We start from the raw sequence: 19,957 nt of genomic DNA on the forward strand, positions 1-19,957 counted from the left end.
CAGGCAGAAATGCAGCATATGGTTGTTTCCCTCTTACTGCATCTCTGAACTGGGAAAGCTTCAGCCGTTGAATTCCTCCTACCTTACGATGTTGTTAGAAATAGTGATCCTGTAGGCTGGAAGTCTGTACTATGTGAGTAGCCCCAGAACTATTCTGAGCCTGTGTCAAACAAGAACCTTGCACTGTAATTCCTCATGAATCAAATTACTGGATTTCCGCTATAAGAGTTGATTGAAACAAACACACATGTAGTGCTTCCTGGAGAAGGAAAAAGATCACTTGCTGTACCCCTACCCCATTGGCTGCATTCCCTGGAGCCACCCACTCCGAATGCTGAACAGCTTGGGCAATTCCTTAGCTTCAAGAAAAGAGAAGGAGATTAGAGGAGAAGGTAAGTGTGGCTTTTTTGTAAGGGAAGAAAATTAGAGAGTGTGAGAAAGACAAAGTGAGATTTAAGAATTTGACTTATGTGGTTGTGCATTTGGGCAAGAGTCTGGAAAACGCATCTACTTGATACACATTTATGCAAGGAAAAGGGAGGGTAGAGTCGGAGGAAGAAGGAAGGTAGTGCAGTGTCTCCAGGAGTCCATAGGAAACTCCCTTATACTGAGTCAGATCATTGGTCCAGTATATTGATTGGCAGTGACTCTCTGGGATTTTAGAACCAATCTGGAAATGCTAAAGATTTAATGTTGAATCTACTGCATGCATAGCAGATGCTTGACCAAGGTTGTTGTGCTGTTTCTTTAAATGTGCACATGCTGGGATCTTTCTCTCTGTGTGTGCATAGGATGCTGACAATGTATGTTTGTATGTATGTATGTATGTATGTATGTATGTATGTCCAACTCTGCCCATATATGTCCAGAGCTAGGCAGGAGGTAGAAACTGGATGACTTCACTATTCCAGGATAGGGACCCTGCAGTCTTCCACATGTTGTTGGTCTCCAGCTCCCATCAGCCTCAGAATGGTATGGTGGGCGTTGCAGCCCAGCAACATCAGGAGGGCCACAGGGTCCTCAACTTTGCACTATCCAGGCAGGAAAGCTAGGTTTATTTATTTTTTAAATGCATTAAAATCCTGTTTTTATTAAATCGGCACATGTAGTAATTAACTCCATAATATTTCACTGAGGAGAAAGCACCTAATTCTGTATGTATTTGGTGAGCCTGCCTTAGTTGTGTCCACTTTACAATTGGTAGGTACAGGGCAGTGAAATTGTAGGACCATGCCAAGCACTCTGTATTCAGAGTCCTTAGCTTGTTCCACTGAAAGGAGGCATGAGTTACTGAAAAGGCTATCAGAGAATCTTTCCAGAGGGCCTCCAGGGGAGAGTTAAACTGTCTCCATCCTTATCTATCTACTTAAAATGTAGAAAAACATGTTTCCCCCCTAGCACTATGTGAAACTCTAACCCAAATGAGGCATTTCCTTTTATTTTTAAAATTGCTTATTTTGAAAATGTTTTTAAAAAATTCATTACATTTCACCTAAATAGCATAGGTTGAGCATATGAAATATGCTTATAATGTGTGTGTTTGAGGCAAGAGGGATAGAGAGGTGGGAAGAAGGAAGAAACTTGCTTATTGTTGCATTCAGCCACACAGAATCACACCTGAAGTTCATACTTCCAAGTAGGGCATTAGGCAAAGTGAGGTGTCCGTCAGCAGCAGAGGCTAGCGGGGCAGCGGAAGCCTGCAGCCATTCTTGAATTCCCCAGCCATTTCCTTCTGTTGCCACATGGCTTGTCCTGAGCCATCTAATCTTGCTTGCTGTCTCAGGTGCAAAGGAGGATTCAGCTCCATCCAGAGGCAGGTTTAGGGCATAACTGTCAACTTTCAGATTTGAAAATAAGGGATCAGCAACCTTGAAAATAAGGGATCAGCAACCTCGAAAATAAGGGATCAGCAGCCTCACCTGTCCCAGGGACAGTCTATGGGATATCTAACAATCCGGGATAGCAGCGGGAAACGGGGCTGGAATAAGGGAATTTCCCGCAAAAAAAGGGGAAGGTTGACAGCTATGGTTTAGGGGAGGGCGACTGTTTCACCCACACTGAGAGCCGAGCCGAGAGTGCACCACAGGGGTGCTTCAGCAATGACTTAGAATAGAAGGTGAGAGGCAGGATGGGTGTTTCATCAATTTTGAATCATAGAATTGCCCGTCATAGGGCTTAAACCGATGACCCTGAGGTTGAAAGTCTCATGCTCTACTGAAAGAACTATAGGGTTTGACTGCTGGTGCAATTGGCTTCTGTACATGGAATTGTGGGGGGTGGGTGTCATATTGTCCTTTGCCTCAGGGAGGAAAATGTCTTGGGCCAGTCCTGCTCTCCAAGTTCATTGTCAGCATTCACTTGAGGTGAAGGCTGTAAATGTGTTCCTGTGCATTTCGGGACATATGAAATTAACTGCAGCTAGTGGAGAACAGTGTATATAGAGTGGCTTGATGGAATTATTTGGCCTTCATGTTATTTTTGTGCTGTCTTTTCAGAATCCCACAAATACTGTCTGCTGATCTGACTCTAGAAAGTTGCAGAGTGCTTCCACTATGATCCACGAATGGTTGAAGCAGTCATGGCCTCAGGTTAAGATTGACATTCACATTGTCCTTGCTCTGACCAGCAGCACAGCTGCAGCTTTCTTGGCATTCAGATGGATGGGCCAGAACAGGATCAAAAAACAAATACAAGAGGCAAGAAGGAAGAGAGACCATGGCTTGGGTCAAATGGAAAAAGTTGTTCAGGAGTTTAAACAGCAGGTATACCGGTACATCTCTTGGATATGTGTGTGATATTCCCACTGTAGACTTCTGTTATAGTGACACAGGTTGGAATAATTGTTTGACAAAGAAAAGAATTTCAGTGAACAATCACATTTTTAGTATGGTCAGATTTGGAATGATTTCGTCTGGGAACAACTGAAATAGAAAGCCTGGTAAATGTTTGACATTAACAAAACTCTACAGAAGGAGTGGGCAACTCTTATTAGCCCAAAGACTTCATTCCCTACAGCAGTGTTTCTCAACTGGGGGGGGGCAGGGATATGGCCCCTTGGGACCCCCCAGCAGGGCCGGATTTAAGTTTGATGAGGCCCATAGCTACTGGTCCAGCTGTCCTTTGTCAACAACAAATTGTCAGTGTTTTTTGTGTTGAATATATGCTATACAGTGGTACCTTCGGTTACATACGCTTCAGGTTACACACACCGCTAACTCAGAAATAGTGCTTCAGGGTAAGAACTTTGCTTCAGGATGAGAACAGAAATTGTGCTCTGGTGGCGCGGCAGCAGAAGGAGGCCCCATTAGCTAAAGTGGTGCTTCAGGTTAAGAACAGTTTCAGGTTAAGTACGGACCTCCAGAATGAATTAAGTACTTAACCCGAGGTACCACTGTATTGTAATTTATGGTCCTAATAGGTATCTAAAGCCATTTGCACATGTTGCCATGCAACCAGTCCATGCAGAATGTAGGCACCCTTGATATGGAAATGAGCAAACCAGTCATATTTTGGCGAGCAGGCGGGGCCCATTACTTACATCATAGGAGCCTACACAACATAAAACACTGTTGCTGTATGCATGTTTTATTTTATTTGTTTTTTATCTTATATTTTGGAAATGTACATCCAGTTTTTTTCCTTAAATTTTTTTGGGGACTCTCCAAGAGAGTGGGGCGCTAAGCTATAGCTTGTTTAGCTTATACGTAAATCTGGCATTGCCCCCCAGGATATCCCAAGGGGGCCACAGGTGAAATTATATAAGTTATATAATTATAAAAAAATTAAATAAAACATGTTCTGTTTAGAAACAAAATAGCTACCTTTCTACTGGTAGGACAGGGGACGAAAAAAATAAGGTTGGAAGGGGGCCACCATCAGAAAAAGGTTGCGAAACACTGCCCTAGGGGCAACCTTCCAGAGACAACATGCCCAAGGTAGGCTGGGAGAAGCAGTTGGGGAGCAGACAAAGCAAGGGATATGATTCCTGCCTTTTTAACAGTAGGTTGCACTCCAGCTATGCAAAACATCAAAAGCGTATATACCCCACTCCCCCGACATCTCTCCAGTCTTTATCCAGGCATGCATGCAGAAGTCATTGTCAAAGTTCAAGCACAGATGAGTGCCATGCAAGAGAACTTGAGGAGACTGCTGCTCAGTGCCAGTGAGGGGTGTGGCCTTGGGAGAGGGGTGTGGCCTAAGGAGGAGGTGAGTTCTGAGGGCTGGATAGAGAGGTCCCAGGGCTCAGCTCCCCATCCCCTCTCCACATAGTCCATGAGAATTGCCATGCAGTATGCTGTCTCCACAGAATCCTGGGGTACAAGCCGCTCATGTCCTTTCACTGCCTCTGGCAGAGCTAGTGGAGAAGCTGAAGGAAGGGTCCTTGTCTCCAGAAAGCGTCCTTTACACTTACATGGAAAAGGTGAGAAGAATGATACGTTGTGTTCTTCACCATCTTGATACTTTTAAAATGTATTTGGCAGTATAGAAATATTTCAGATAAATCAATACATAGTTTATTTAATTGGTCCCTCTAGGACAAAAATGTCCATATTCACAGTAGCCAAAATATTTGGACATAGCTCAGGATTATTTCAGTAAATTTGCACAAACTTGTTTTTCCTAATTTAGTTGAAATTCCCAACACCACCTCTTACAATTAGGAATACTTGTTTAGGTCTTGGGCTCTTGGGTGTCTCAGCCAGCACTTTCAGGTCTAAAGCATAGTTTTGCCAGATCGTGATCACTCTCTCTCTCTCCCTCTCTGGATTTCCCACAGTTAAGATCCATTACTCTTCAGTAAGTTGGGGGTTGTGGGAGCAACAAGAGTATGATCAGGGCCAGTCCAAGACAGTTTGCTGTCTGAGGTTGAGGAAAGAACGGCACTTTCCTCTTCCCTCTCAAATTTCATATACAGAAGCTAACTGGACTGGCAGCTGAACCTTAGTTACACCACTCACGGGACAGCTTTCTCCACTATTACTAAAGGCTGCAAGGTAGCTTAGAGTGAATGAGGCAGGCCACATGACATACCCAGCTCTGTTTTGAATCCTTGGTGTCACTCCCCACCTTCTGGCATCTGCTGCCCAAGGCTGCTGCCTCACTCTGCCTAATGGTAGAGCTGGTCCTGTGTAGGATTCAGTATTTTAATATTAATAGTGGTAATCTGTTGTTGGATGCATTCTTGTAGAATCAGAGTATGCAGTAGCTCATTTGTAAGAATCTATTGCTTCTTCCAGGCTAGTAAGCTTTTGTGTGGCCACAGACACACTATGTCCCCAGCCCCGCCAAAGGTATCTTGGTTGGAATGTCTGGCTTCCCCTGCACTCCTAGTTTTGCTTAGGGTTGACGTAGCAGAGAAGTTCATTTGGATTTAGATATTTGAAGAATGCAAAACACTGTATCAAAGGGACACATATCTATTACTAATTCATTCTCCACCATGTTTCCCTTGCTTTTCACTGAAAGGCTTTAGCAGTTCACCAGGAGGTGAACTGCGTGCGCCATTTTATTCCAGAATGTGAGCAGCATCTCCAGGAGCTGAAGAAACAGAAGGAAAGGGGCTTGCTGTATGGTGTGCCTGTCAGCATCAAGGACCACATTGCATATAAGGTGATTCTATTTCTCTGAGTCACAATGGTTATCTAGAGTTGGGTGCAGATGGACCAAAGTAGGACTACTAAACGCCTAGGGCAGCAAATCTGGGATTGATATAAGAAAGCTTTGTAAGATTATGGTTAGAACTTCAAAACAGAGCAGAACATAAAACTGTTGACCGTCCAGCTATTTGATATTGCAGCGTATACTGAGATGGCAGTGCAAAGTGTGTTATTATTAAGAATGCTTTCAAGTTGCACAGAATTCTTTGTTAGAATACCTAGCAGAAAATGCCCGTAAGCAGGTTATGGTGTTGGATAGTTATCAAAATACAGAGCTAGTTCAGAGTTTTGTTTTAGAACTGTTTCTCTAATAGTTTGAAAAACAGCCACAACCACCCGGGCATTTAACAAGCTTCTTTGCTTCTAGGGTCATTTATCAACATGTGGCCTTGTCCAGTCACTTGGTGCCTTGGCAGAAGAGGACAGTGTGCTGGTCGAGGTGTTAAAAAGACAGGGAGCAAATCCATTTGTAATCACCAATGTCCCACAATCCTTACTGAAGTAAGTTGCATATGCTTTTTTGTGTACTGGTGCAAGTCAACCTTGTGTACTGAATCAATTCACTCTGACTTTTTAACAAAATGAAATCATACATGTAAAAGTTTTTCACTGACTCAAAATGTCAGATCCTGAGGCACATTATTCATTACCAGTGATGGGTATGAGATAGGTTGATATGTACCATGTGAACACTGTGGGCACCCAGGCTGGCCATTCAATTCCCTCCAAGAGTGATGGAACATCATCAACTCCCTAGAAAGTCCCACAGTGCTGCCTGCTCTGGGTGGTGAGCAGCTGGAAGACTTCTGAAAATGTTAGCTTTTTAAAGGAGAAAGAGAAGATTAGCAAGCTGGAGGAAGTGTTGGACAATGCCAATGATTTGGTTTTGGCCACCAAGTGTAACGTGACCATCTTTTCAGATGGCGAATCTGTGTTTATTTTCTTCCTCCAGGAGTTTGCAGTCATCTTTGACACAAAGAGTGTAGATAGTAACAATGTTTGGGGTTTTTTAAATTGGGTTGTTGCTTTTGTTTTGATTTTATGTATTTGTTATTTTATGTGAACCGCCCTGAGACCTTCAGGTATAGGGCAGTATAGAAATTAAATAAATAAAATGATGATGATGATGATGATGATGATGATGTAAAACAGGGACAAGCCTTTGGCTCTGTATCTAGCATAGGTGAGAGGGATCTGGGTTGAAGGATCTTAAGATGCAGCAGGGCAACAGACATTCAGATGAAGCTGCATTGAGTGCTAGTCAGGTATCAGGTTGCACTGAGGCCTCTAGCGAAGAAAGACACATGGGTTGCATTTAACTAATTTTTACTCAAAGTAGACCCATTGAGATTAATGACCATGACTAATTTAGGTTCCTTAATTTCCATGTGTCTCCTCTTCACAGTAAAAGTTAGTTGAATACAACCTATAATGGCCATTCCACTATCTTTGCAAATACAGAAGTCTGCCGTTATTTGGATCTGTCAACCATTCTAGCACCTGGGTAACAGCCCTTGTAGCCTATTTTGAAATGTAGCTCTAAAATGGAATGCATTCTTGGAAATTCCAGGCTAAATTAGTATTATGAGTATTTTTGCTCTTTCGAATATGGTCAGTACCACAGTTCTGTTGCTTGGGCATTAAAAAAATTGCCTAAATTCAAGGGTGGTATATCCTATTTCACCGTTTGAGGCTTCTGTGGCTCAAGGTGAGTGCCTGACCCTGCCTTGTCAGTGGGCCGGGCCTGCCTAAACTTGTTGCCAAGATATGGCTGCTTGTACGTGCCCTCTGTTTTCAGCCCATTATAGTCTGGTTGATGGCACATGTTCAATACAGGGTGACAGTACTTTGTATACTACTTATCTGCAGTTCCATTGTGAGTTCAACAGGCATCTATTTTTAGCAAGTGCATTGATTGCCTTCTAACAAACAAATGGGTAATTGCTGTATTTCTACCGTCTTGTAGCTATGACTGCAGCAACTCTACTTTTGGCCAGACAGTGAATCCTTGTGATCATAAGAGAGGCCCTGGTGGATCATCTGGAGGGGAAGGTGCCCTAATAGCTGCAGGAGGGTCCATCTTGGGATTTGGATCAGATTTGGGTGGAAGTATCCGTCTACCCTCTAGCTTCTGTGGTCTTTGTGGGCTGAAGCCAACAGCAGGCAGACTGAGGTATGTACTGATAATATCGCCTACTGTGCAAATGAATGGCATTCGTTGCTACGAAGCATGAAAATTCTCTCTCATAATATAAATATTGGAGACCTCGTTGGGAAAGATGATGAATGACTTCCTGAGTAGCTCTCGAATTTCTTAGGGGAGTGATCTGCTTGATGGCACAGTTTAAAAAGCGTGGTAAACCATAGTTAATATTTACAGTGATCTTGAAGATGCTTTGGTGGGGCTGCACCATGGTGAACCTTTCTTGATCTTCACTCGAAGATTGTTCTGATGCCACAACTCTTATACCATCAACTCAGTCTCTTGATTATGTGGTGCAGTCTTAATTGTAGATATGATCTGTGTTGCAAGATTGACATGGAAAGTTTTTGAGATTAGATTGCAAGATCCTTGCATCTTTCAGACCCCCATCTAAATGCAAAGCCTTTTCTGGCTACATAACTCAAAGATCATAACCTCTGTTCTCATCCTGGTGCTCTGAGGGTCTAAGCAAATTGGCATGTGTAGCCTTATCTCCCAAGGAATGTGGCTTTCCTTTAATCTAATGTTAAACAATCTCTTCTTTATCACTATTAGACATTGGAACTTGCTTTTCCTGATTCTGGTAACCTTGCAGAACCATCTTTCCAAAAAGTGACTCATCCTTCTCCCATTCCCACAAATTATATTGATTACATTAAACAATAGCAGGACTAACAATATACATGGCTATATTCACAAAATCTTTAGACAGTTTGCAACATAATATCTGACTTAATAAGGTGTGTTATGTCCAAACTGGGGGTTATAGGATTTTTCCTTCCAAACAAACTTTGATGTTAAGCTAAGGTGTGTTTTGGCTTATCTGTTGTTGTTTGTGTAAGCAAAACACATAATTATCCCTGATTCGGATGCCATGCTAAGCCAGGAATCCTGGTTAAGCATGGTTTAAAGCCATAAAATTACTCCCATTTCTATCTGGTGTGGTTTTAGCATAGCAAATGCATGTGAATATTATGCTGATTGCAATAATCATCAGACATGCCAGCCTCTCTCAAATCCCACAAACCCTTTCCCTTTCCCTTTTAAAAATATTTACTGTGCATAGTTCAGCTTATAGTATAATTGTTGTTGTTCATTATTATTCATCACCTTACACACAAGCATCTCAAGGTGATGCACAATTAAAAAAAGCTTAAAACCAGTTAAAAGTGCAACAACAACAACCCAGCAGATATATTTAAAAACTAAACACACACCCAGGGCAGCAACCCATTTATGCAGCTGGAGAAGCTTGGCAATTGGACATTGATTTCGCCTATCTGAGTGTGACCTAATTGACTCAGCAGCCTACAGAAAGACAATTTTCCATTATTTGCATAAATTTGCTGCTAAGAAAACTTCTTCTGATAAATTATTGTGTATATCCTTTCTTTCAGAAGGAAGGGCAGGATATAAATTCAATTCATTTTTTCCCCTCATTGAAGAGGTTAGGTTCTGTTTCATTATTATTCTTGTATCTTTCTTGTCACAACTAACCACAGAATAAAACCTTGGATGGTTTCATTAGGTCGTGAGAGTTATTTATAGTCAAAAACATCTGGAAGGCACCAGCATGGGGAAAGTTGGTTTATGGCATTGCTTTCATGTCTGGTAAATAGCACCTTTGGGGCAAATAGCTGAGGGGCGATTTTCGACAGGAAACCAAGGCAGGGCCTTGATATGGCTTAGGGCTCCACAAATGCTTTTCTTTCAACAAAAGTAGCCAGTCCGAGCATGCAATGAACATAATGTGTTGTTTGGGTGGCCATCCTCCAAGAAGCTGGCAGTAGTTCTGGTGGCAGCAGAATTGTCCATGTATCAGATCTACATTTTTCCCAGCTGCATGTTCTGACATTTCTCTGTTCTACAGCAATTTAGGAGTAAGGGGCCCCATTGATGGAATACTCACAGGTAAAGGATCTCTTCCTTTTCTATCCAAATTCAGAAAGATCTGAAGGATCACTTTTGATTGAATGCAAAAAGTGCATGTATGTGCTATGGCAGATGATTATTGGGTGGGTGCTGTGGTTGAATATGTAGTTGAAAGACACCTTTCAATCACATTGGTGGGGTGAGGATATGATCTCCTCCAAGTGATGTATGTTGGGTAAAAAATTAAACAGTGTCTGGCCCAGGTATCATTCCAGCTTGAAACTTATATTGTTTTTGACTAGCAAGTTAAAAGCGGAACCTGCTCTCACTTTCTCTCCCCACCATACTTCAGTTGGGTTCTTCACCCATTTATTTGGTGCAGTTGTATGTTCACTCATTCATTCACCCTTTTCCTTTAAAAAATGCAAACTTTAAAAAAAATGTTTAGGGATTAAAATGCACTTCTGTCGTTCTGTTAGATGGTCATCATTCCATATCTGACAACTCCATATCCTATGGGTTGTGCATGATGTGCAACCATGTTCACCTTCTCTTTTCAATTGAAGTTCCAGGAACAGTGGGCCCAATGGCAAGGGATGTGGAAAGTCTAGCTCTGTGCATGAAGGCTCTCTTATGTGATGACATGTTCCAGCTGGACCCCTTCGTTCCGCCTGTGTTTTTCAATGAAGAGGTACATAAAAGATTATATCGTGAATTGTTCAGTGTGTGGGAATGTTTTGGGTGATATTTTAGAGAACCCCATTGCTCCTGTAGCTGTAGACACTGCTCCTGAATTTGGTAGCCATTGCCAGAGTCATTGTAGAGAGTGCCTTGGTAGCAAAACTTGCTCCAAAACTTCTCCATACACTGAAAGTAAACAGCTCCGTAATATAGCATTATTATCCTGCTCTTTCATACATTGAACAAATAATGGAGCTTTGCCCATGAGTGTTAAGCAAGCCCAAGCAATTTTATATAACAACTTTCAATTTAAAGGATATGCTCTGCTATAAATTTCAGTTCCTGATAACAATTAAGGGTTTGGTTTTTGTGTCCTTGAACTCTGAGAATACTTACTGCTTGTTGGGATAAAGCATAGAGAGAGGTGTGTGAGTGTTTGTAGAAACTACTCTACTGTGTACAGACATTGCTGTTCACATTAGTTGCTCCTCCCACTTTTGACTCTGGCTCTGTACACCATTGGTATGTGGCCCTCAGAAGATTTCCCAGAAGGAAATGTGACATTAGGATGAAAAGGGTTCCCCATCCCTGGGCTGAAAAATGGTGAGTAGCCCATGATAACCCAATAAGCTTCATGGTGTCATGACTATTCTGAATCTCCCCAATCCCAAACCAACACTCTACTCTAGTGCTCTAGTTTAACTATTTATGCGACTGCTGATTTTGGTAGCAGCTCTGTGATCTTTGAGATATCTAGTTCAATGTACAGTACGAAAGCAATTTTCCCCTGCCACCAATTCTGATTTCCACAAATTGATTCCAAATCTATCTATCCATTGATGATATTACCTGAAGGTTCTCTCTCTTCTCTCCTAGGTATACTCTAGTTCCACGCCACTTCGGATTGGCTATTATGACACTGATGGCTATTTTTTGCTCCCTCCCTGTATGAGGCGGGCTGTGCATGAAACCAAGAAGCTTCTCCAAGAAGCTGGCCATACGGTGTGTACCTTTGGTACTGTTGCCCTTTGCATTTATATAAGTAGCCAAGTACAAAGAAAGTTAATTGTAAGATGGTTGGCTCTACTTACACAGCACATTCAATCCAGTTCTGGAAGCAGTCTATAAATGGCTATTGTTAAGTGCTGAGGACAGAATTCTCAGCCTGCAGAATACAGTTTTATTGGAAGTTGGTACTTTGGAAAAATCTAAAAAAGGTCTTTGTCAGTTTCACGATGCCTTCCATTTTGGGGTAAATAGCGTTTCAGAGGTAATTAATTCCCTCCTGGTTCTCTACAGTACCGGTCCTAACTACACACATACTTGGATAGCTAATTGAGAAAGAAAGACCAAAAGACATAGAAGACATTTAATGTAAATGCATTGTCACCCTAAGGAATGAATTCAGTTTGCATTTATTTATAGGTGGACTTAGCTAATTCTGCAGCAATACATGAACTGAAACACAGCCATCCTTGAAATTTGCACTTCTCTGAATCTTGCAGTGCAGTCCTCCAACCAAGTCATCATCCTGTTCTCACAGGGGCTAACCAGTTGCTTATAGGAAGCCCACATGCAGGACCCAAGCACAAGAACACCCTCCCCACTTGCAACTCCCAGAAACCAGTATTCAGAAGCACACTGCCTCAACAGTGGAGGGAGAACATAGGGAGAAATTGTGGCTGGTTGCCATTCGTAACCTTATTATCCATGAATTTGTCTAATCCAAGATGGTGGCCAACACTGCCTCCTGTGGAAGAGAATTCCATAGTTTAAATCTGCCCTGTGCCAAATCCTTTGTCCGTCCTGAATCTTCCAACATTCAGCTTCATTGGACACACATGGGTTCTAGATTTAGGAGAGAGGAAGAAACACTTTTCTCTACCGCTTTCTTCACACCATGCATAGTCTTCTACTGCTCTATCATGCTCCACCCTTAGTGGCAGGGGAAGGTGTGGAGGTGGACTGCACACTACGAATTTGGCTCATAGGCTCCTGTATCTTGTATGTCTTGGGAAGGAAAGATGTTCTGTGCATGTGTCTGCATTCTGAGCAGACAAACAGCAGATGGGGAAAGAATTAATCTTGACCTCTGTCTGGAGCAGAAAGTTGGGATGTGCTTGTGAAAGAAGACTTTGAGTCAATGAACTGGCACCTGATACTTACTCAATGACCAACCCTTTTTTTGCAGCTCGTTCCCTTCACCCCACCTTCAGTGGATTATGCCATAGATGAACTTTATATCAAAGGCCTTTTTGCTGATGGAGGCTCAACTCTGTTGGCTATGTTGTAAGTAACCATGACTCTTAAAAGGCATTACAAGAGAAGAGCAAAGAGGAGGACAAGAACCCTAATCAAATAATACTGTCCAGGTATTCAAAGCATGGCTGGTTCAAGACATTTTGCTGCCTGAGGGTGGAGCAGCCAATGATGTCACTTCCTGCCACATAGTACGTCTCAACCTTCAGAGTCAAACTCTGAAGGAGTCAAATTAGTTCACTGTTCAACAGTACTGTGGAAAGGGACTTGCCAATTAATACTGCATTCTTAGCATGGGAAAATTCCTTGAGATACAGTATCCTGTCAGATCAGATTAAAGGGTCATCGAGCCCAGCATTCTGTTTTCACAGGAACTGGCCAAATGCCTCTGGGTAGCCCAAATGAAGAACATGAGGGTGATATCCCACTTCCACTGTTCCTCAGCAAGTTGTATTTTGTCTCTGAATGTGGAAGTTGCATTTAACCATCTGGACTAGTAGCAACTTGATAGTCCAGTCCTCCATGAATCTGTCTAACCCCCCTTTAAAGCCATCTAACTGAATGGCTATAGTCACCACATCCCAGGAGAGCAAATTTTGTATGTTAATCAAACAGCTATCTGACTTTTAGAAGACATCTGAAGGCAGCCCTGTTTAGGGAAGTTTTTAATGTTTGATGATTTATCGTGTTTTTAACATTCTGTTGGGAGACGTACAGAGTGGGCAGGGTATGAATATATTATTATCATTATCATTATCATTATCATTATCATTATCATTATCATTATCATTATCATCATCATCATGCTGCAGTACATTTTTGTGAGAAATCAATGTTTTCTGTGTAAAAGAGGACTGGATTGCCCTATCTCACCTTCTTCCTCTGTTGCCTTCCAGTGAAAGAGATATAGTTGACCCATGCTTGAAACCCCAGGTGGCTCATCTTAGAATCCCAAAATTGGTGAGGAAAGTTTTGGCCAAGTTTGTCAAACCCTGGGTGAGTCTTGGACCTCTTTAGGTTTCATTTATATTACTAATCTCGTGCTGCTGCTGCTGCTGCTCCAGAGAGAAGTTTAAGAACATTTTTGAACAATATTCCTATTATAAAATGTTGTGTGTGAAATGAGAAATGAGCTACAATGGGTGTGTCATTTATGTGCATTTCTTCCACTAGAGGTACCACAGAAGCTATTTAGAGTTGATGTATTCTGAGATATTGTAGGGCCCGACCATTTTACTTAGATTGGGAGTGGGGAAACTTTAGCCCACCAGTTGTTGCTGACCTACAATTCTCATCACCCTTAGTAACCGTGGTCAATAGCTAGGAATGATGGGAGTTGTGGTTCAGCAACATCTGGAGGGCCAAAGGCCTGGTTTAGGAGGTTATTTACTTTTAGATGGCTATTTCCTTTTGTAAATAAATTTTGTATTAATAATTAAATTATTATTAAAAATAACTAATTATTTTCTTCCATTATTATCTGGAACAATCACCGTGCCAACTCTTATCACTGTAGTTCAGGACATGGTGGTATTGAGGGGTGGGAAATATTGTAAAACTAGAGGGACAGAGGTTCTGATGGTAGGCACAAGTAAAGAAAGATAGCAGATTTGTCAATCTAGTACACAGGATGAATGAAGAATTTAGCAGCTGGGACAGAAAAAAGAATAGCAGATCTACCAAGTAACTGGCTGTTAAGACTCTGTTCCAACTGCAGTTTTGAAATGAAGGGAAGTCCAGGTGGACACTTGGTTTGTTCATCCCAGGCCAGATACCACTAGTTCTATCCTCCATCATGCTTAGTTTAGGAGGTGGTAGACCTGCTGTTGGAGCCAGATAGCCTATAGAAATCTGTAGCGCTGGTAGAGGGGACTGCAATGGCCCATGAGCAAGAGTAACCTCTGGCTAGTATATTTGCATATAGTAAAGTTGATCCAGAAAGAAAGATTTATACTGTCATCAGTTTCCAAGATTAGAGATATTACTTTTGGGATTCCCCCCCCCAACAATATATATATATATATATATATATATATATATATATGTGTGTGTGTGTGTGTGTGTGTGTGTGTGTGTGTGTGTGTGTATTGGGGGGAAATCTACTAGTCCTAATGGATCCAGTTTTGTTTACATTCTAGTTTCCAAGACTGGCCAGCCATCTCAATGCACTGTGTGGAGTAAGGTAAGAGGTGCAATAGATTCTGACAAACATACATAAATGAGGCCTGCACAAGATGTAAGGGATGGTGCCTTACATAAAATGGGGGGCGTGGAGGTTGATTTTGCCAACCTCCTTCTGAGCTAGATTTCCTGCTGCTGTAGTTAACTCAAAGTCTTATCAATATTGTTCAACCTTGAGCTAGTATGACTTCTGATTCAGCAGCACTTGCTTGTGGTACTCCAGGAATGAACATTGCCAGATAACACTGTGAAAATCAGGAATCCTGTGGAGCTGGAGGTGAGGTCTGAAAATAAAAGGCATTCGTTCTGTTAAATAGAACTTTGATGCTCTAGAATGTGGGATAATGATAATCTGTACAATAAGGATGTCTTGATCAGCCTCAAACTTGTCTTGTCTTAGGTACTTATGATCTTGCTCATGTTTATGATCTTGCAGTGACAGTCTTCTGTCATTTTAATATTATCAGCAGTTTATTATGCCTTGCATGTTTCAGGTCTGTGAATTGCCTGTGGGAGCTGAATGACAAAGTGATGGTAACATTTTTTGTGTGTGGTGGTGGTGGGAGGACAAATAAAAAGCAAAGCTTAATCTGGGCTGAGAAATCAGTTTTAATACAGAAACTGTGCTATATGAATTTCACTCCAAGGGTTGCAACCAGTTTTAAGAGTAGTGCCCATATCTCTGTGAATATATTATTGCATGCCTCCCCAATTTTAATGCAGTTCAAGATTCCAGGGGCTCCAGGTGTGCTTACCCATTCCTTTAGGAATGCGGCACAGTGGAGAAGGGGGTGTCTTTATGATATATGGTTTAGTTTCACATATATACAACTTGAGCCTACAGTGGAGGGTTCACAGCACTAACACCCCAAAGGGCCTCTCATAGCTGCAGCCTTGGATTCAAACAGAAATCAGCCTTCAGCTTGCTGCCTTTTCCAGCCTGCAACCTTTCTTCCCCTAGGTCACATCATAGCCAACCCTAAAGCTCTACTTCAGACACTGGCTTTGTCTTCTGACACTGAGTTGAGGAAGGGGTCCCACTCATTTGCCACCTGGCAAGCTGGTCCTCTCAATCCTCCAGAGAAGTTGGCACCTCTGTGTTCTCCTTATATGTTGTTGTAATTAACAACTGCAACACTTGGGAGACACTCTGTCTGGCTTTCTGAGAGACTGTTTTGAGCTACATGTTTTTAATGTTTAACAGACAATTGTATTTTAATATTTTGTTGGAAGCCGGTTAGAGTGGCTGAGGAAACCCAGCCAGATGGGTGGGGTATAAATAAATTATTATTACTACTACTGCAGATCTATCTATACACATCTCTACAAATCAATTTGTTACAAGCCAATCAGACTGGTAGTATTTTGCACCTGCTTCAACCCAAGTTGGACAGGATGCAAATTGGGCCAAATAGTTTCAGAAATCAGTCAAATCTGGTTCACAGCCCTACATACTAGTTTTGTCATCTAATCAGGGTTTAAATTTGCACTTTAGCAACCCAGCGGGTTGGGAAGGGAATATGACCTGTAAAATTTTAAATGACCAAGGCCCAAGGTACCTGAGAGACTCTTACAGACACCTCCCTCTTACAGCTGCACGCAAACTAATTCACTTTCAATAGAGATATTGTATGCAGCTTAATGGATATATCTATGCATTGGAGAAATGTCACTTGAAATAAGGCAGATTATGCTGGCAGTATTGTTCTCAACAGATAACAACCCCTGCAGTTTCCAGACTCTTTCTAACTGCTCGCCTAAACTCTAACATGCTCTTGCACTGCACATTCAGGCTTATCGTAAAACGTTTGTTGACCAGTGGAAGAAAAGCAAGCTTGATGTTGTCCTTTGTCCAGTTCTGGGACCTGCCTTTAATCTTAGATATCCCTCAAAACTATTGGGTAAGCCTCATTATTCACAAAGTATGTATATTTCAATCACTTTTTCTTTCCTTTTGTAATAATTATGAAGATTCTTGAATATCTGTCAATAAATAGGACAGTTCTGAAATAGGACTGGACTTGCAGTTAGGCCCAGAATCTGTTTTTGCCTTTCTCCATTATAAGCCAAATGGAGAAATAGCAGCACAGAGGCAGTGCAGCTATTCCTGATTTTCTGGGATGGGTCTGTAAACTGGGCCTCGTTTTCACTAATGTGGCTAACCTGTTACCACTTCAGGCTGTAGCTCGGGGATAGTTTTCTTTCTTTGTATGTGTCGTTACTTCTTGGATTCCATCAGATCGCTTCTTCTGCATATTCTTTTTCTCCAGCTGCCATCTCGTATACCATGCTGTACAATCTTTTGAACTTTCCTGCTGGAGTTGTGCCAGTCACTACCGTTACAGAGGCTGATGAAGAGGAGCTGGGACAGCACCGAGGACACTTTGGTGACCCCTGGGATAAGAGACTGAAAGAGGTCTGTCTGGATTTAAGCGGTTCAAATACATTGACTACTTCTTGGCTATGGACTGAGATATATATATTATTTTGAAGCTGATGAATTGTAAATTTTGGATGACATTCTACTACTAATAATAACACATTTACTATATTCATTAGCCACATGTTGCGGCTGTATTTGAGGAGATTATTCTGTATTGCAACACAGGGGTTTGGATTTAAGCGATGTCTGAGCTGAACATTTCAAGTTCAGTGGCTTTCAAAACTTGGATTTTTATGTCAAACTGTATGATCCCACAATGTGGCATTTGATTTCAGAATCGAACTTTGACATCAACACCTGAAACTGTCTATTGCATAAATGAGTTAAGATGATATAACATATAAATTTAGTAAATAAATACTATTGCAAATCATCTATCAAAACTGTCCAATACTAACTGCTATAAGGGCATGAATGATGCAATGCCATCATCATGTTCAGCTTTTTCATATCCCTCATAAGCAACATCCAATGATGTGGAAGTGAAATGGAGAAACACTGAGCATGATGATGACATTCCCCACATCTGCTGCAACTAAACAGTTACAGGAGATGTGGATTTGGGGTGGCCATGCATTTAAGGTAATGTTGTTTGGACCTCGGTTGTTAAATGGTGACTGCTACATGTTGCTTTGAAATACTATCTAGTACTGCATGTCACCTGTGAAATACTGCCACATGTTTATTACTACTGCACAATCATTGGGTGTCAGATGATGATGCCAAATGGCAAATGTATATACCCAGAGGATATTTGGAGAAGGAACAATTACAAAAGGACATTCATTATACAGTCATACCTTGGAAGTTGAACAAAATACGTTCTGGAAGTTCGTTTGACTTCCGAAACGCTTGACTTCCGAAACTGGAAGCTGCAGAAGCCCTGGTGGACAGAATGTTCAACTCCCAAGGCATTTGGGAGCCGAGGTACGACTGTATAATGTTTTGATGCAAAATTGTTTCCGCTTTAGGTGAAATACTGTGCATGAGAAATAGAGAATCACAGCAACATCTCTCTAATCCCAACTGACTGCTTCTGTCCTCTTTAAGGAAGGAAGAGTTTATGACAGGAGACTTGAGACAAGAGTTGCAGGTCTAACAACGGCAACATTCAGGACTGTGTTCATTTTGTAACAGGAAGGGGGTCAAATTACAACATTTTTAGGCAAATAATGCAATCCTTAAAACTTGTTCATTGCATATTAAGTGACTATCAGGGTACAAATGGTTGTCTGAATCCATCTTCAAGCAAAGGACAGGGGATAGCAGCACTGGTGAATTATTTGGCTAACAGCCCAACTTACCCTGAACATTGACTACAGTTCAATGTCAGAGAGCAGTCCTGATGTTCCCTGTCCATGCAGACACACAATAGCAGCTTTAAAAAAATGTATTTTGGCCAATAGCCCCCAAGGCAGCAGAGAGAGAGAGAGAGAGAGAGAGAGAGAGAGAGAGAGAGAGAGAGATCAGGAGTCTACCCTTTGATAGATGGGCAAAGCTTGATGATTGACCCCAGCTTGTCTTCAGAGGGTGGTCTGTGATCCTAAGTTTTCTGTCTTATTATGCATGTGTACTTGGAAGTAAGTCAGTGGGATTTACTTCAGAGGAAACAGGCACAGGATCAGGGTGGATCACTCTAGAAAGTTTGAGACCCAGAGCCTAAGCATTCCCAGTAACTCTGCTCTTTGAACATCTCTTGCAGGCTGTGAAAGGTGCTGTGGGGCTCCCTGTGGCAGTTCAGTGTGTGGCATTACCATGGCAGGATGAATTATGCCTTCGTTTCATGAAAGAGGTGGAGATGCTGTCCCACCAAAGGAGGCTTGAGAAAGCCATGTGAGCCTAACAGAGAAGATCATTAGCCTCTAAAGAAGGTAGTTGTTTCAGGGAAGCAATCTTGACTATCAAAAAAACATACATTTGGTTCCAGCATTTCCTTCGAATTACATTTTTTCCTGACCTTCTGCAACTGACTGAAGAGGGATCAGTAGTAGGCTGATTTGATTAGCTGTGTACTGCTTTTGTATTCTATTCATTTACAGGGTATAAGTTTATCCAGTATCTAATATTATTTCCCCTCTCTTTTTACCATCACCTTCTCTCTACAAATGAACACAGGAAGTTGCCTTATACTGGGGCAGATCATCAGTCCATCTAGCTCAGTATTGTCTACAGCAGGGGTTCTCAACCTTTAAGAGCATGAGGACTCCTTTCAAACCTCAATTTTTTGTGCCCTCTCCCATGCTAATTGTTGTAATGTTAGGCTCTATTAATTGAGAAAATACAGAAAACTGTTATGAAGTCAGTACACAAGAATGTTTTTAAATGAATTCACTTTTTATTCATTGCAACAATAAATAGATACGTTTGAAAAATAGTAATGCTGGGAAACTGTTTATTCAGTGTTTTAATAATTTATACAACAATACAATGGTTTCTATTGTTGTTCAGTCATTCTACAAACTGGCTGGGATTTGAACAGGCTAGTTCCTCCCTCCCTCCTTCCCCTCACATTTCCTTTTTCTGGCTATTTTCCTCTCTCTCTCCTTCAACTGTTGCTGAACTGCTCTCAACTTTTCATGGCACATGCAGGCCACTGAGCATGCTCAGTTCTCATTGACCTGTTGCCACCCTCCCCTCTTTACTTTTTAAAAATTCAAAGTC

At 41.6% G+C, this 19,957-nt stretch overlaps 1 protein-coding gene across 4 annotated transcripts; it reads left to right on the forward strand.

Moving 5' to 3' along the window:
- The first annotated feature begins 142 nt into the window (after nucleotides 1–142).
- On the forward strand, nucleotides 143–19,670 carry LOC307218235 (vitamin D3 hydroxylase-associated protein-like). 4 transcript variants are annotated; one of them, XM_079980365.1, is made up of 17 exons: nucleotides 160–392; nucleotides 2,496–2,762; nucleotides 4,307–4,420; nucleotides 5,467–5,610; nucleotides 6,025–6,158; nucleotides 7,624–7,830; nucleotides 9,731–9,771; nucleotides 10,299–10,423; nucleotides 11,290–11,415; nucleotides 12,605–12,702; nucleotides 13,569–13,668; nucleotides 14,811–14,854; nucleotides 15,348–15,387; nucleotides 16,646–16,754; nucleotides 17,124–17,269; nucleotides 18,999–19,167; nucleotides 19,412–19,670. In XM_079980365.1, exons 2-16 carry the CDS (start codon nucleotides 2,553–2,555, stop codon nucleotides 19,131–19,133), a joined length of 1,773 nt encoding a protein of 590 aa, XP_079836491.1. In that variant the 5' UTR covers nucleotides 160–392; nucleotides 2,496–2,552; the 3' UTR covers nucleotides 19,134–19,167; nucleotides 19,412–19,670. The 4 variants fall into 4 exon arrangements, 3 of the variants coding, with proteins under 3 accessions (XP_079836491.1, XP_079836490.1, XP_079836492.1); XM_079980364.1 differs by having other exon boundaries at nucleotides 163–392; nucleotides 18,999–19,670; XR_013839874.1 differs by lacking the exons at nucleotides 16,646–16,754; nucleotides 19,412–19,670 and having other exon boundaries at nucleotides 143–392; nucleotides 18,999–19,135.
- Nucleotides 19,671–19,957: the final 287 nt, after the last annotated feature.

Source organism: Podarcis cretensis (assembly GCF_951804945.1).
Source record: "Podarcis cretensis genome assembly, chromosome: 6".
Lineage (NCBI taxonomy): Eukaryota > Metazoa > Chordata > Lepidosauria > Squamata > Lacertidae > Podarcis > Podarcis cretensis.